Genomic DNA, 14084 nt, shown 5'->3' with positions numbered 1-14084 from the left:
ACGAAAAATTGCATTTTTAGTTTGTGGTCCCCTTAGAGGTCACTATTTTTATCTGATTTAAAAAATGTTCAAATATATCACCGTTACAAAAATGGTTCAATTCTGTTCAGTATTTACAAAGATATGTGGAATGGAAATTTCATTGATATATGCTGCTCTCTATGTAATAAGTCTGCAACCATTTGTTTTTTGCAAAAATTTAATGATAGGCCTGTTTTAAATCCAATTGAATCCTAGCCGGTAGATTATCTAGCGTTGGTATTTTGATTTTGTTTTCTTGATTAAATGTTAAATATTCGATCCGAGTGCATATTAGCTTAGATTAAAGTAGCTAAGTCCGTAACTCAATATCATCCAAAATCTTAGACATTGAAAACACAAATTTTTTTGCAATTTAAATCAGCATTGGTGTTGTGATCTTACCTGGAAAAGATGGGCTTCTGATATTCAATATTTAAGACAAAATAAACATTTTACCATTGGTACACGAATCGTATACCATAATGCGTTTTAGCGCCATTTTAACAAGGTGCTCAAAGAATGAGGCTAGACATATTCCACAAGTCATGTCAAACGGTGATATTATGTTCTTATTTGGAGAGCATGCTCAATAAATAATATCGGTGTTGACTGGAATAACCAGACGCTAGAAACTGACTTGCGGTTGAAACTTATGGCGTATTTCGCCGAACATAACTGATGACAATTCACAGTAAAACGGACACGATTGAATGTAAAACAGTTTATATAAATTCATATTACATTATTATATGTGTTGCAACCCATTTGTGCCAATTTCTAGGTCCAAAATATTAGCGATTTAGCTCCTTTAAGCCATGAGAAATTTCATATATGTTAGCGAAAAACACAAATTACACTTCGTAACTTTAATAGATCCGATATATTTTTTCTATTCTATGTTCCAGGTTAGTCCAGTTGCAGATCAATTAAACAATTCCTGATATTCTACAGAATTAGAAACAAACAACACAATTCATGGTCATTGTTTATAACAGAGGACTGCTAGTGAAAAGCTGACTACTATCATAAAATTCTTTGTGTGAATTGTGCTAAAATCTCACTTTGGCCATTATTGTTTAAAGTTGTGTTTTTGTTTGTGCTATGTTATAAGTGTAAACGTATAACTTAAATGTATAAATAATTTGACAGGCTTGCAGGAATTTGGAAGACAAAAATCACACTTTTTGCAACACATTACCTTTCCTTTTAATTGAGCTAGAATGTTCAAACTTGGTGTAGGCGTTCATTAGGTGAATGCCTTGATGAAGTTCGAAGATGAGCATTTTCTGCTACGGCTAAGCAGAGATAAACAATTTGATTGGTTGATGCTTTGGGACACAATAATTTTAGTTGTAATTAAGTGAGAAATGAAATGGGGTTTAACGTCCTACTGTTCTGCTCTGAACTGAGCTAATGAAGATGGGTAATAAGTGAGAGAAGTGAGAGTAATGAAACTTGGTGTATAGTTTCATTACATCAATATCTTGAGTAAATTTGATAATGAACATTTTCAGCTCAGGGTAAGCAGAGCGATAAGCAATTTGATGTGTCAAGACTTTGGAGCTCGACAACTTTGATTTTAATTGAGTGATAATGGTGAAACTTTGTGCATAGTTTCATTACATCATTGGTTGATTGCTTTGGGACAATATAACTTTGATTCTAACTGATGGAGAGTCAAAACCTTGACTGAGTTTGATCTTGAACATTTTATGCTTATAAGACTAAGTAAAAATAATCTGTTTGATTGCTCAATACTTTTGAAAAAGATAAATGTGCAATAAATCAATATGTGTCATCTATTTATTTTGGGATTTCAGCAGGGGACATCAGCCTCGCTGTTAGCTTTTTAAAATTCATTCAGAATCAATGAAAAATATTGGATTCCTAATGAGTGTCGCATTTGCAACTGTTTACTTTACTGATCAGTGTTGAGTAATTAACAGACTATTTAGTTATCTAAGCTGTTTTATTAGCAGGTGAACCGTGTAATTCCCTATGACGTAATTAGACTAAACCAATGATTTAATTAGCTGATATAATGTACATTTATGGTTTAATATTTAGTTTGATTACTCAATACTTTTGAAAAAGATAAATGTGCAATTAATTAATATGTGTCATCTATTTGTTTTGGGATTTCAGCGGTGGACATCAGCCTCACTCCACATAAAAAGTTTCATTTTATTTGTGTATAATATAGATTTTTAATACCAATTTTGTATATATCTGTATGTGGTGTTAAGAATTTATTGCAAAATAGTAATAGGTTGAAAACAATATTTCAAATTCAAAGTAAAAGAATAAAATGTTTGATATATGGAGATATATTTTACAAATTTGGCAATAAAACCACACTCATTTGGTGACTTTGTGTTGCAGTTTGGAAATACAATGAGTTGACATGTAAATTACTTAGAAAATTTAAAATACAATTAATTGAATTAAGACATAGGGGTTACCAACAAAGCACTGTTTGAGTAATATGTAGATCACTTGACTGCTTGTTTCATGCACTTTGTGACAAGAAAAACACATCTTCATATTCGTTCATTTAATGTATGTTGTCGTCGCCCCCATCCGGACATCTGTCCGTCCACAATTTGTTTGTGGGCACTCTAAAGGTCACAATTCTTATCTGATTTTGACGAAACTTGAAATATAGGTTTATCTCCAAAAGATCTTGGTTCCTTTAGATATTGGCATATATCGGATCAAAACTTCATGGATTATGGCCCTGATTGTATGAAAAATCATGTTTTTAGCTTGAGGACACTCTAGAGGTCACAATTTTCATCTGATTTTGATGAAACTTGAAATGCATGTTTATAACCCAAAGATCTTTGTTCCTTTCGATATTCGCACATATTGGATTGCAATTTCCTGAAATATGGCCTCTGATTGAAAATCAGATCAAACTGCCAGACAAAATGGCCGTCCCTCGTATGCAAATATTGTAAATATATGGTATATCAAGGTTTTTGGACCCTCTCGAGGCCACAATTGTGATCCGATTTTGATGAAACTATAAATTTATGTTTATATCACAAAGATCATGGTTCTTTTTGATAATCGCGCATATCCGAATGTAACTTCCTGGATTATGGTCCCAGATTGTTCAAAAAATTGCATTTTTAGTTTGTGGATTCTCTAGAGGTCACAATTTTTTTATCCGATATTTAAAACCGTTTAAATATATCACAATTGTGATCCGATTTTGATGAAACTATAAATTTATGTTTATATCACAAAGATCATGGTTCTTTTTGATAATCGCGCATATCCGAATGTAACTTCCTGGATTATGGGCCCAGATTGTTCAAAAAATTGCATTTTTAGCTTGTGGATTCTCTAGAGGTCACAATTTTTTTATCCGATATTTAAAACCGTTTAAATATATCACCATTCCACCATAATGAAGGTTGAATTCAAATTTTGGGAAAATCGAATTGAACTGCCCGACTAAATGGTCGCTCTTTGTACGCAAATTGTGTAAAAGTATGTAATACAAAGGTTGTGGACCCTCTAGATTTATCTGATTTTAATGAAAATTTAAATATATCTTTATATCCCAAATATCTCAGTCCCTTCTGATATTTGTGCATTTCAGACCATTAGCTTGTTCTCTAACCATATTTTGCAAAATATGGGCATATCTTGCCTGGCAACCGCTGATATATATTTTTTGTCCTGTGCATGTTGATGTCAATCGTTTTATTTTATTCTGAATATACATTTCACTTTTTATAAAAATATTTCATAATTATGCACATTTTTATGACTTATGAAATTTATATTATTGATGGTATTTTAGAAATATATTTGCTATGAACTGTTTATGAATCGTACAGTAGTGATCATAAAATGATTTTTACTTGTTTTGGTGTGAAATATGAATGAGGAGAAAAATGGCTATATGTATTGTATACTGACTTTTATAAAGAAAAGATTTTCTTTATATTATATAATATAATACAATATGTGGATGAGCTGACTGAATGTGCTTCTTTCAAATATTCATCACACCATATAAATTTATGTTATGTATACACCATTTTGTCTTTTTATTCCACCAGAACCTCTACAATGATATTTAGCTACTGCATTAAAAAATCCCAGCATTGATATTATGAAGGAGAGACTTCAAAATTCAAATGCCCAATTTAAATGTCTCAATTGACCCAAGATTAGTCATCCATGTTTAGTTCACTCCACCCAAACTTGTGAGTATCGAGTTACAATGCCCAACACCACCTGAATGACAAATTTGAAATTATGAAGTTGTAAATAAAAGAATATAGACATATCATATATTAACTTTAGCCTCTAGAGCGTCCACAAGCAATTGTGGATGCCGGACCGACGGACGGGAACAACAACAATATACGACCACATTTCAATGTGGGCGTATAAAAATGCCTTCTAAACTCTACCCCAATTTTATGAACATCCTCATGGTTTTCAGCCTTTAGATAGCGCTGCTTTATATACTTCCCAATAAGCTAAGCCTTTAAAGAACAGATAGTAAGTGAAATTATCATTTGTGGGTCTCCTGTTAATCCTAGTAAAGTGACATCAAGGGTTCTGTATAAAGTATCAAAAGCCTAATCCAGTGATTCTCAACCAGTGTGCTGCGAAATTTTGAACGCACACTAAGAAAAACCAATGAAGTATTCACTGGTGTCTACTGATAAGTGTGTGTGTGAGTTAGTTTTATTTAACGTCCGCTTCCACCGAGGTGATATCGCAGACAATCTACTGATAAGTTCATACCTGTGCTTTTATACGCCCACATTGAAATTGTTGTCGCCCCCGTCTGTCGGTCGGTCCGGCTAAAGTTAATATCCAATTGACTTTAGATTTATACACAGTGTTTAGGGTCATGCGACGAGGAAGCCAATTGATTTTCAGCAATTTTCGATAATTACTGCCAGAGTTATGGCCCTTGATCACTTTGAAAAATCTTGTGGACGCTTTAGAGTCTAAAGTTAATATCCGATTGACTTTAAATTTATACACAGTGTTTAAAGTCATGAGACGAAGAATCCTATTGATTTTCAGCGATTTCCGATAATTACTGCCAGAGTTATGGCCCTTGATCACTTTGAAAAATCTTGTAAATGCTCTATAGGCTAAAGTTAATATCCGATTGACTTTAAATTTACACAGTGTTTAAGGTCATGAGACGAAGAAGCCTATTGATTTTCAGTGATTTCCGATAATTACTACCAGAGTTATGGCCCTTGATCACTTTGAAAAATCTTGTAGAAGCTCTAGAAGCTAAAGTTAATATCCGATTGACTTTAAATTTACACAGTGTTTAAAGTCATGAGACAAAGAAGCCTATTGATTTTCAGCGATTTCCGATAATTACTGCCAGAGTTATGGCCCTTGATCCCTTCAAAAAACCTATCTTTCTTCATTTGGTCTGAATCATTCTTATTATAACAATTGCGCTGAGGTGATCTTCGCTGCATAGGCTTTCTTTGTGTCGATCTTCTCTGGGGTGATCTTTTTGTTGATCTTCTCTGTGGTGGTCTCCTTCTTGACCCTGGAGAGTTGCGGTGATCTGCACAAGATTGATCTAGGGGCGTTCGATTTTCCCTTTGTTGTGATCGGATATCTTGATTATTTTTCTTCCTTTGGCGTTTTTGATCAGGTTGTGGTCCTTTTGTGGGTTTATGTATTTTATCATTCCCATATTTTGTCTCGTAACCTTCTAGCCACTCCTGCTTTTTACTCCACTCTTGTATTGCCGATGTTTCTGCTGCTAAGCAATCTTGTCTTCATTCATTGTTTAACAATTCTAACATGTGTTCATTAAGAGCATTTTCAAAGAAAAGCTCAGTCATTTCTTGGTCCACTTTTTGCCATTTCTTTCCGAAAGTCTCTGCACTGATCTTCATGGACCCGATCTGTGTATTAAACTTGTACACTGCAAGTTTATATCGAAGTTGGATGATGTCTTCAGATTGACCAGGCACAGGTTTTATTCGAAATTTTAGGGGAAGCAGTGGATTGTCCCTATTAACCCTGTTGGCTTGAGTTTGTGTTTGGTGATGTTTGGCAAACGATTTTTTGCGGGATAGCTTTTTAATGTTCCTGATTTTTTGGATCTTAAGCTTTATCGCTTTTACTTCTTCCAACTCTGAACGGTGGTTTCCTGGAGTTACTGGTTCTGTCGCCGTTGTCAAGTGGACTGTTGGACGGATTTGTTTTATCACGTCGTCCAATTTATCGACGATGGTATAAACATTCCTCTCACCTGTACGTAGGACTTTCTAGGCATTTTTTTGCAAGAGTGAACACATCTTGCACCAAGGAGAATGTTCGGTCTTGTTTGACAGTTAGTATGCCAACTTTCCCTGCTAAGTCGTTGACAACCTTGGTGAACTTCTCAATTTGTTGTTTAGTTCCTTGTCCAGCCATAAGAGCGTATTGAATATATGAAAAGTTAAGATAACTACTCTTAGGTATTAAATACACAAAAATATAAAAGTTTTTGAAAAAAGAACTACATTATTTGTTGATTACTAGCACTTTCGCTTATTTTATTAAGCTCTTCAGGTAAACAACATTTAGTTAATACAATAATGACTATGACGTCATAGTAACACAGTAGTACAAAAAAGGGACATTTAATAGAATATCAAATCAGATAACAATAACTAGGCCTATGTGCAATGAAACTACTATAATTTTACATTTAAAGCTGGCCGATATTTGTCAATAAAATATGCTTCTTTGGCTTCTAACAAATCATTATTATTGTTATTTAGCTTGTACATTGGAAAAACACTAAATTTGCAACCACCACAAACATCTATATGTTCACTAAGTGGGATCATCCTATATTGTGGATTGAGTATATGCTGCCGATGCAGGTTCATCCTTGTCTTTAGCATACTTATAGTTTTTATACGCCCACATTGAAATGTGGTCGTATATTGTCGTCGCCCCCGTCCGTCCGTCCTTCCGTCCGTCTGTCGGTCCGGCGTCCACAATTGCTTGTGGACGCTCTAGAGGCTAAAGTTAATATCCGATTGACTTCAAAGTTATACACAGTGTTTAAGGTCATGAGACGAAGAAGCCTATTGATTTTCAGCGATTTCCGATAATTACTGCCAGAGTTATGGCCCTTGATCGCTTCAAAAAATCTTGTGGACGCTCTAGAGGTCAGAGTTAATATCCGATTGACTTTAAATTTATACACAGTGTTTAAGGTCATGAGACGAAGAAGCCTTTTGATTTTCAGCAATTTCCGATAATTACTTCAAGAGTTATGGCCCTTGATCAATTCAAAAAATCTTATGGATGCTCTAGAGGTCAAAGTTAATATCCGATTGACTTTAAATTTAAGGTCATGAGACGAAGAAGCCTATTGATTTTCAGCGATTTCCGATAATTACTGCCAGAGTTATGGCCCTTGATCACTTTGAAAAATCTTCTGGACGCTCTAGAGGCTAAAGTTAATATCCGATTGAGTTTAAATTTATACACAGTGTTTAAGGTTATGAGACAAAGAAGTTTATTCATTTTCAGCGATTTTCGATAATTACTGCCAGAGTTATGGCCCTTGATCACTTTGAAAAATCTTGTAAATGCTCTAGAGGCTAAAGTTAATATCCGATTGAGTTTAAATTTATACACAGTGTTTAAGGTTATGAGACAAAGAAGTTTATTCATTTTCAGCGATTTTCGATAATTACTGCCAGAGTTATGGCCCTTGATCACTTTGAAAAATCTTGTAAATGCTCTAGAGGCTAAAGTTAATATCCGATTGACTTTAGATTTATACACATTGTTTAAGGTCATTAGACGAAGAAGCCTATTGATTTTCAGCGATTCCCGATAATTACTGCCTGAGTTATGGCCCTTGATCACTTTGAAAAATCTTGTGGACGCTCTAGAGGCTAAAGTTAATATCCGATGGAGTTTAAATTTATACACAGTGTTTAAGGTCATGAGACAAAGAAGCCTATTGATTTTCAGCGATTTCCGATAATTACTGCCAGAGTTATGGCCCTTGATCGCTTCAAAAAATCTTGTGGAAGCTCTAGAGGTCAGAGTTAATATCCGATTGACTTTAAATTTATACACAGTGTTTAAGGTCATGAGACGAAGAAGCCTTTTGATTTTCAGCAATTTCCGATAATTACTACAAGAGTTATGGCCCTTGATCAATTCAAAAAATCTTATGGATGCTCTAGAGGTCAAAGTTAATATCCGATTGACTTTAAATTTAAGGTCATGAGACGAAGAAGCCTATTGATTTTCAGCGATTTCCGATAATTACTGCCAGAGTTATGGCCCTTGATCACTTTGAAAAATCTTGTGGACGCTCTAGAGGCTAAAGTTAATATCCGATTGAGTTTAAATTTATACACAGTGTTTAAGGTCATGAGACAAAGAAGTTTATTCATTTTCAGCGATTTTCGATAATTACTGCCAGAGTTATGGCCCTTGATCACTTTGAAAAATCTTGTAAATGCTCTAGAGGCTAAAGTTAATATCCGATTGACTTTAGATTTATACACATTGTTTAAGGTCATTAGACGAAGAAGCCTATTGATTTTCAGCGATTCCCGATAATTACTGCCTGAGTTATGGCCCTTGATCACTTTGAAAAATCTTGTGGACGCTCTAGAGGCTAAAGTTAATATCCGATGGAGTTTAAATTTATACACAGTGTTTAAGGTCATGAGACAAAGAAGCCTATTGATTTTCAGCGATTTCCGATAATTACTGCCAGAGTTATGGCCCTTGATCGCTTCAAAAAATCTTGTGGAAGCTCTAGAGGTCAGAGTTAATATCCGATTGACTTTAAATTTATACACAGTGTTTAAGGTCATGAGACGAAGAAGCCTTTTGATTTTCAGCAATTTCCGATAATTACTACAAGAGTTATGGCCCTTGATCAATTCAAAAAATCTTATGGATGCTCTAGAGGTCTTGGATTGTTGCAGTGTTTCAAGTTGGCGGCCAACCATTTGCTGAATGGTAACATTCAACCACTGCACGCCCAGCATAAGAAATGGGTGGAATGAAATCGACAAGTGTTGAGCCAACTGACGGAGAGAAACATGCCGATGGCCGAAAAACTCTCTCTCATCATGAAACCCGGGGATGTGGGTTCTTCGGGGGGGTGTTGATTCGTATCTTGCTGCGATGGAAGGAAAGACTGCAAGAGGAAAGAAACAAGAAACGAAATAAATTCGTTCGACGGAACGTCCAGCGCGGAAGGGGTCTGAGTCCCGAGGAGTTGAACCAATATCAAGCATTGCTTTGCAAATTGACTAATCCACGAACATCACCCGCCTTCAAACAGCGACTTCTCAATCAACAAGGTGGTTCCTTCGGTGCATTGCTCGCTATGGCCCTCCCAGCTTTAGCCCCCTTGGTATCTAAACTATTGGGAGGACAACAAGGTGGTAAACATCCCTTCATTAGAAGGAGCGACAGAGAGGAAGCTATGGCTGCCGAGTTATCTAAACTAAGGGGAGGACAACAAGGTGGTAAACATCCCTGGTTTAGAGCGTGCGATAGAGCTATCTACATTATTTGGGGGATAAGGGAAAAGTTATAAAAAGGGAACCGGAGAGCGGCCCTGAGCTCTGTCATGGACACACTGCGGTACCTGTAATTTAGTATGTAAGTAAATCTTACCGATGCGACTTGAAAAATGTCAAAAGAAATTTTCTAAATTATCTCCCCTTGATGAAATTAGGGATCAAAGTTTTCAAAAAAATCGACGAAATATAGGTCAGATTGCCTTGAATTTTTTTTTCTGTACTAACTACGACACTACTGATTCGTACACAAAAAATGGAGTTTGTAGCCCAAACCGGAAGTGTCACCATCTTGAAATGTGAAATATCGCTACGGCTTTTTTGATATTTTACTTACAGACAAGGGAATTATATTGCCTAATAGTTTGGATGCAGCTGTGGCGCCAGGCAGGGTAAGCTTACTCTTCTGGACACCTGTTACCACTGTTTGTCGTGTATTTTGTACACGAGGAGCATTCCATTTACTGATTACACTATTTTGCCTGAATATACTATTTTGCCTATAACGTTTTTTAGGACTTTGAATTCTGTCTTATGGTTTGGATTGTTCGTACTTGGTTTTATTTTATTTTTTTTATTCCAAATCCTTGAAGGAAAGCCCATAAAATGTAGGAAGTAGAATTTTGATTTAGGTCAACTGATGGACGCCATTTTGACTTGAAAATGAAAAATAGTGAAAAATCCACATTAATGGCCTTGAAAACAAACACAATTGGTCGTGGCTTAGAGAATCTGCCTCCTATTACGAAATTAATACATTTCAGGATAGCCGGATCATGGTCGAATGTTTGGTATTTGAATATTTCAAAAATTCGAATTTCGCCTTTGATGTTTTCCATGCCGACAAGGTTGTTTTCGAGTTTAGCTGGTTTTGACTTCGCGCATGCGCTATGCTGGAACCAAAGGTACCATGAGTACCAAATTTCAGGATAGTCTGGATCATGGTCAAATGTTTGGTATTTGAATATTTCAAAAATTTGAATTTCGCCTTTGATGGTTTCCGTGCCGACAAGGTTGCACTCAACAAGTAACGGTGATAAGTAGCAATTTCACAATGAACGACTGTTATTTCTTCATGTGCATGTTCTTTCAGAGAAACTGCTTCTGCAACTTTAATTTGATCTGAATTCAAAGAACACTCTGACAATTCATCAAAAATTGGTAATGTTGGTAAAGAAACATCACAGAACTCTGTCCTGGACGCAAAATGTCCATCGTTAAAAAAAGTTAATTCTTTTCTAATTTTTCCAGAATTTGCCGTCAACTTTCTACTGATACAGGAGCCCAAAACTTGACCATCTGAAAATAGATATATACACTAATTATACTATATTCTTTCTATTATTATTGTTCTGTTGACGATATTCTCTGATATAATTTTTACATATATATAACTATGAATATATCAACTGGCTGTTTTGAGACTAACAAATACAGTCTCATAATTAACACCGATATATGTGATAATATTGGTCCTCTATTTCCATCCCTGTAAATGACAATGTACAATTCCCTCAGTTCAAAATGAGTTACTCACAAATAGTGGAACTGAGCTTGAAAATAGTGAAGTTCTTCTGTAACCCTTCTGTTAAAATTGTGTTTCCTGTCCACTCAACACAAACCGGGCTATTTCGAAACTAACTTATGTTCCAATTTCATTAATTTAGTTGCGTCTAGGGGTCTTTACCAGTGGGGGGGGGGGGGGGGGAGATACACCACCAGGTTAGACAGGTGAGCCTACTCCTTGTCATGTACAAGCAAGAATAAAAAACATTTTACTTGACTCAATGACAGACCTTACGATCTAAAGCGCATGCCATCCTTCTATTATTACAATGAAGCAGTTTTATATAACTGATTACTTACCTGCATACTTTTTCATCAATGAAGACAAATACTGTCGTTCACTGGAATAATGTCTTAGTTTTTCAAGGCTATTAATAATGCGCTTTTTTTTAGCACTTTTCAAAATACGATTAAAAGGCTCATTTTCAAAATTGACATCACTTTCTACAACTGAATTGCACACATTCTTTTTTAATTTGGCTCTTTCTTTCTTGAGGCTTAAACAAAAAAGCAAATTATGGTATTAAAAACAAGCAATCCGAGTTAGCTGTGGTCCAAAATGTCGTCAGTGAATAGAGTGTTCACAGGATGGGTAGATAATAGTAAATGCAACATATGCCCACACCCAATCTTAAATATGTACAGACGGCATCGATATTAAATGCAAGGACTCCCAACTACAGATTTATTATAAAGATATATTAATAGTTGATATTGACCAATCAGATTCCAGTAGGCTTATTAATTATGCACAGAAAGACACTGATAACCAAATGATTTCAATGATCAACAAATTAAACTGCAGTAAGTACAGACAAAATTTTGATTAAATAGCCTCAATTATCTGCTTTTACATGAATATGAACTTGGGATTACTTGAAGAGACATTCGAACTCATGAGAACTTCTCCATCTGGTAAAACTTTGTTTTTGATTTGGCGTGGTTTGACAGTTATACCAGGGATGTTCAAATAAGATTGCCTGTAAAATTTACAAGAGAACTGCAAAACCAAAACCATCTGTCAGCTATAGATGTCTTAAAGTTATAATGTCCTTAATATTTCAGCAGATGCTTTTGGACAAAGGCTATATGATCTAAGTAGACCTGTACAGGAAATTTTGATAACTAGTTCATTTGATTTTGTTATATTTAGCATAGTTTTACGAAAATAGCCTAAAGCATTTTATAAAGTGCTAAAGTTGATGTTAATATACTATACATTCGTAATACCTTTCTAGATCTCTCTCAATCTTTTTCTTTTCTGTTAGATCGGTAGGACCTGTTTCTAGGATGCGTCTACAATAAATATTTGATGAATTAACACAAAAAATGTACATTATTAATCATCATTATACAGCACTTGTATAATTTATCATCATATGATTACCAGACATTTAATGTACAATTACTGTTATTATTATAATAATTTCATTTTTAAACTGCTATATTATAACAATGGTCATTTCTAAGCACTGTACCAGCATATTTATACAATGGTACATGTGTGATTTTAATAGGTAGATTATCCAGTGCTATATTTAATTACATGTAATTCTATCTAAACAAAAATTTATCATGTAAATGTAATAGTGTTTTATTCTATAATATGTCCTTGTAAAGCACCCTTGATCACATTTATGTAGCAGTTGTGTGCAGTATAAGTGCGTAATAATAATATATCATAGCGTTGCTATCTTTCAATTTTCCGACACATTTTAGGTTGGTGAGCCCAGGGTTCTCTCTACCTGGCATCTCCCAAACCTTGTTTGGATAAATAAAGCTTTAATAAAAGACACAAAAACGTCCCAACCTACAACACTACACAACCAAAAGTGTCAGAAATCTTATCTTTGAAAAAAAACAAGTTACATTTATGTATATTTACCTTTTCATCTGACTAACATACAAATTCTCAACATATAATTCTTCGGAATTTAAATTAGTTGCTTAAATAGAAAAAAAGATAAGTTATTATGCAACATGTACATGGTAGCCAATACGATACAGAGTATATGAAACTAGGATAAATATCATAATTAGTTCATGACACCAATGTACCAGTATAGCCTGTAAATAGTTATTCAAGTTGCTAAACAGAAACATAGACAGGGCTTATGAACAATTCAACAAAATCTGTCAAGAACTCTTTGACAGGTAGTATGTTCATATGAAATTGTGGATGGATCCAACTGGAGATAATATACATCCACATCAAACAGGGCGTATAAAAATTATGAAGCTTACCAGGGACATTATCCAGTTCAGATTTCCATTTCATCAGCCAATTCTTTGCAGAATCAATATCAACTGAAAAAGAAATGTGTATTTATTATTAACAAATCAATCATAAGAAGGTCACACTGTAACTTGGGTATCATTTCATCTTGTGTATTTAGCACTTATTTCTTTCACATTCATTCAATATCAAATCTTTGTTTAAAAACTTGAAAAAAAATAATCGCTTAAAATCACCACAAATCATCTAATTTGTACTTGTGTCCGGTTTAGCGGACAATTCAATTTTGATAATAAATGTCCCAAATTACAAGTGTCTAATTTCTTGATCACTGTTATAAAATAAACCACCTAATTGATTATTGATGTATAATGATTAATTTTTGAACAGTGGTCAGGAAATTAAACACTCATTATCAAAATCAATGAATCAGCTTTAAACTGGACACAAGTACAATATCAAATGATGTTTACGAGTTTTTAGACAAAGATTTGATATTCAATGAATGTGAACGAAATTAGGGCAAAATACACAAGATTAAATGATATCCAGGTTACAATGTCTAATCAAATACTGCCCGCAATCATTTTCTAAGATCAAGCTAATTTTTCAAGACCTTGTTGTTCCAATAATATAGAATCTTGCTTGTCTGTTTGGCATGTGAGGCATGTAATTAACAATATATTGCCTTT

The 14084-nt window shown here is 34.5% G+C and overlaps 1 protein-coding gene and 1 long non-coding RNA gene across 2 annotated transcripts in view; one reads left to right on the top strand and one right to left on the bottom strand.

Moving 5' to 3' along the window:
* The window catches only part of LOC130013154 (bromodomain-containing protein DDB_G0280777-like), a 229994-nt gene extending 225921 nt beyond the window's left edge, over positions 1-4073 (top strand). Inside the window, exon 18 of the mRNA XM_056101790.1 lies at positions 927-4073. Within this exon, the coding sequence (XP_055957765.1) occupies positions 927-962 (36 nt within the window). The 3' untranslated portion in view covers positions 963-4073. The remainder of the gene's footprint in view (positions 1-926) is intronic.
* Positions 4074-11462: 7389 nt separating this feature from the next.
* On the bottom strand, positions 11463-13121 carry LOC126825477 (uncharacterized). Its single transcript, XR_007682002.2, has 3 exons — positions 13042-13121; positions 12387-12452; positions 11463-11653 (listed from the first exon to the last, which is right to left on the bottom strand). It is a non-coding gene; the product is annotated as an uncharacterized LOC126825477 (long non-coding RNA).
* Between the last annotated feature and the right edge of the window lie 963 nt (positions 13122-14084).

The sequence above is a fragment of the Patella vulgata genome, chromosome 6 (genome assembly GCF_932274485.2).
Source record: "Patella vulgata chromosome 6, xgPatVulg1.2, whole genome shotgun sequence".
Lineage (NCBI taxonomy): Eukaryota > Metazoa > Mollusca > Gastropoda > Patellidae > Patella > Patella vulgata.
This window is presented reverse-complemented; position numbering and strand designations above follow the sequence as displayed.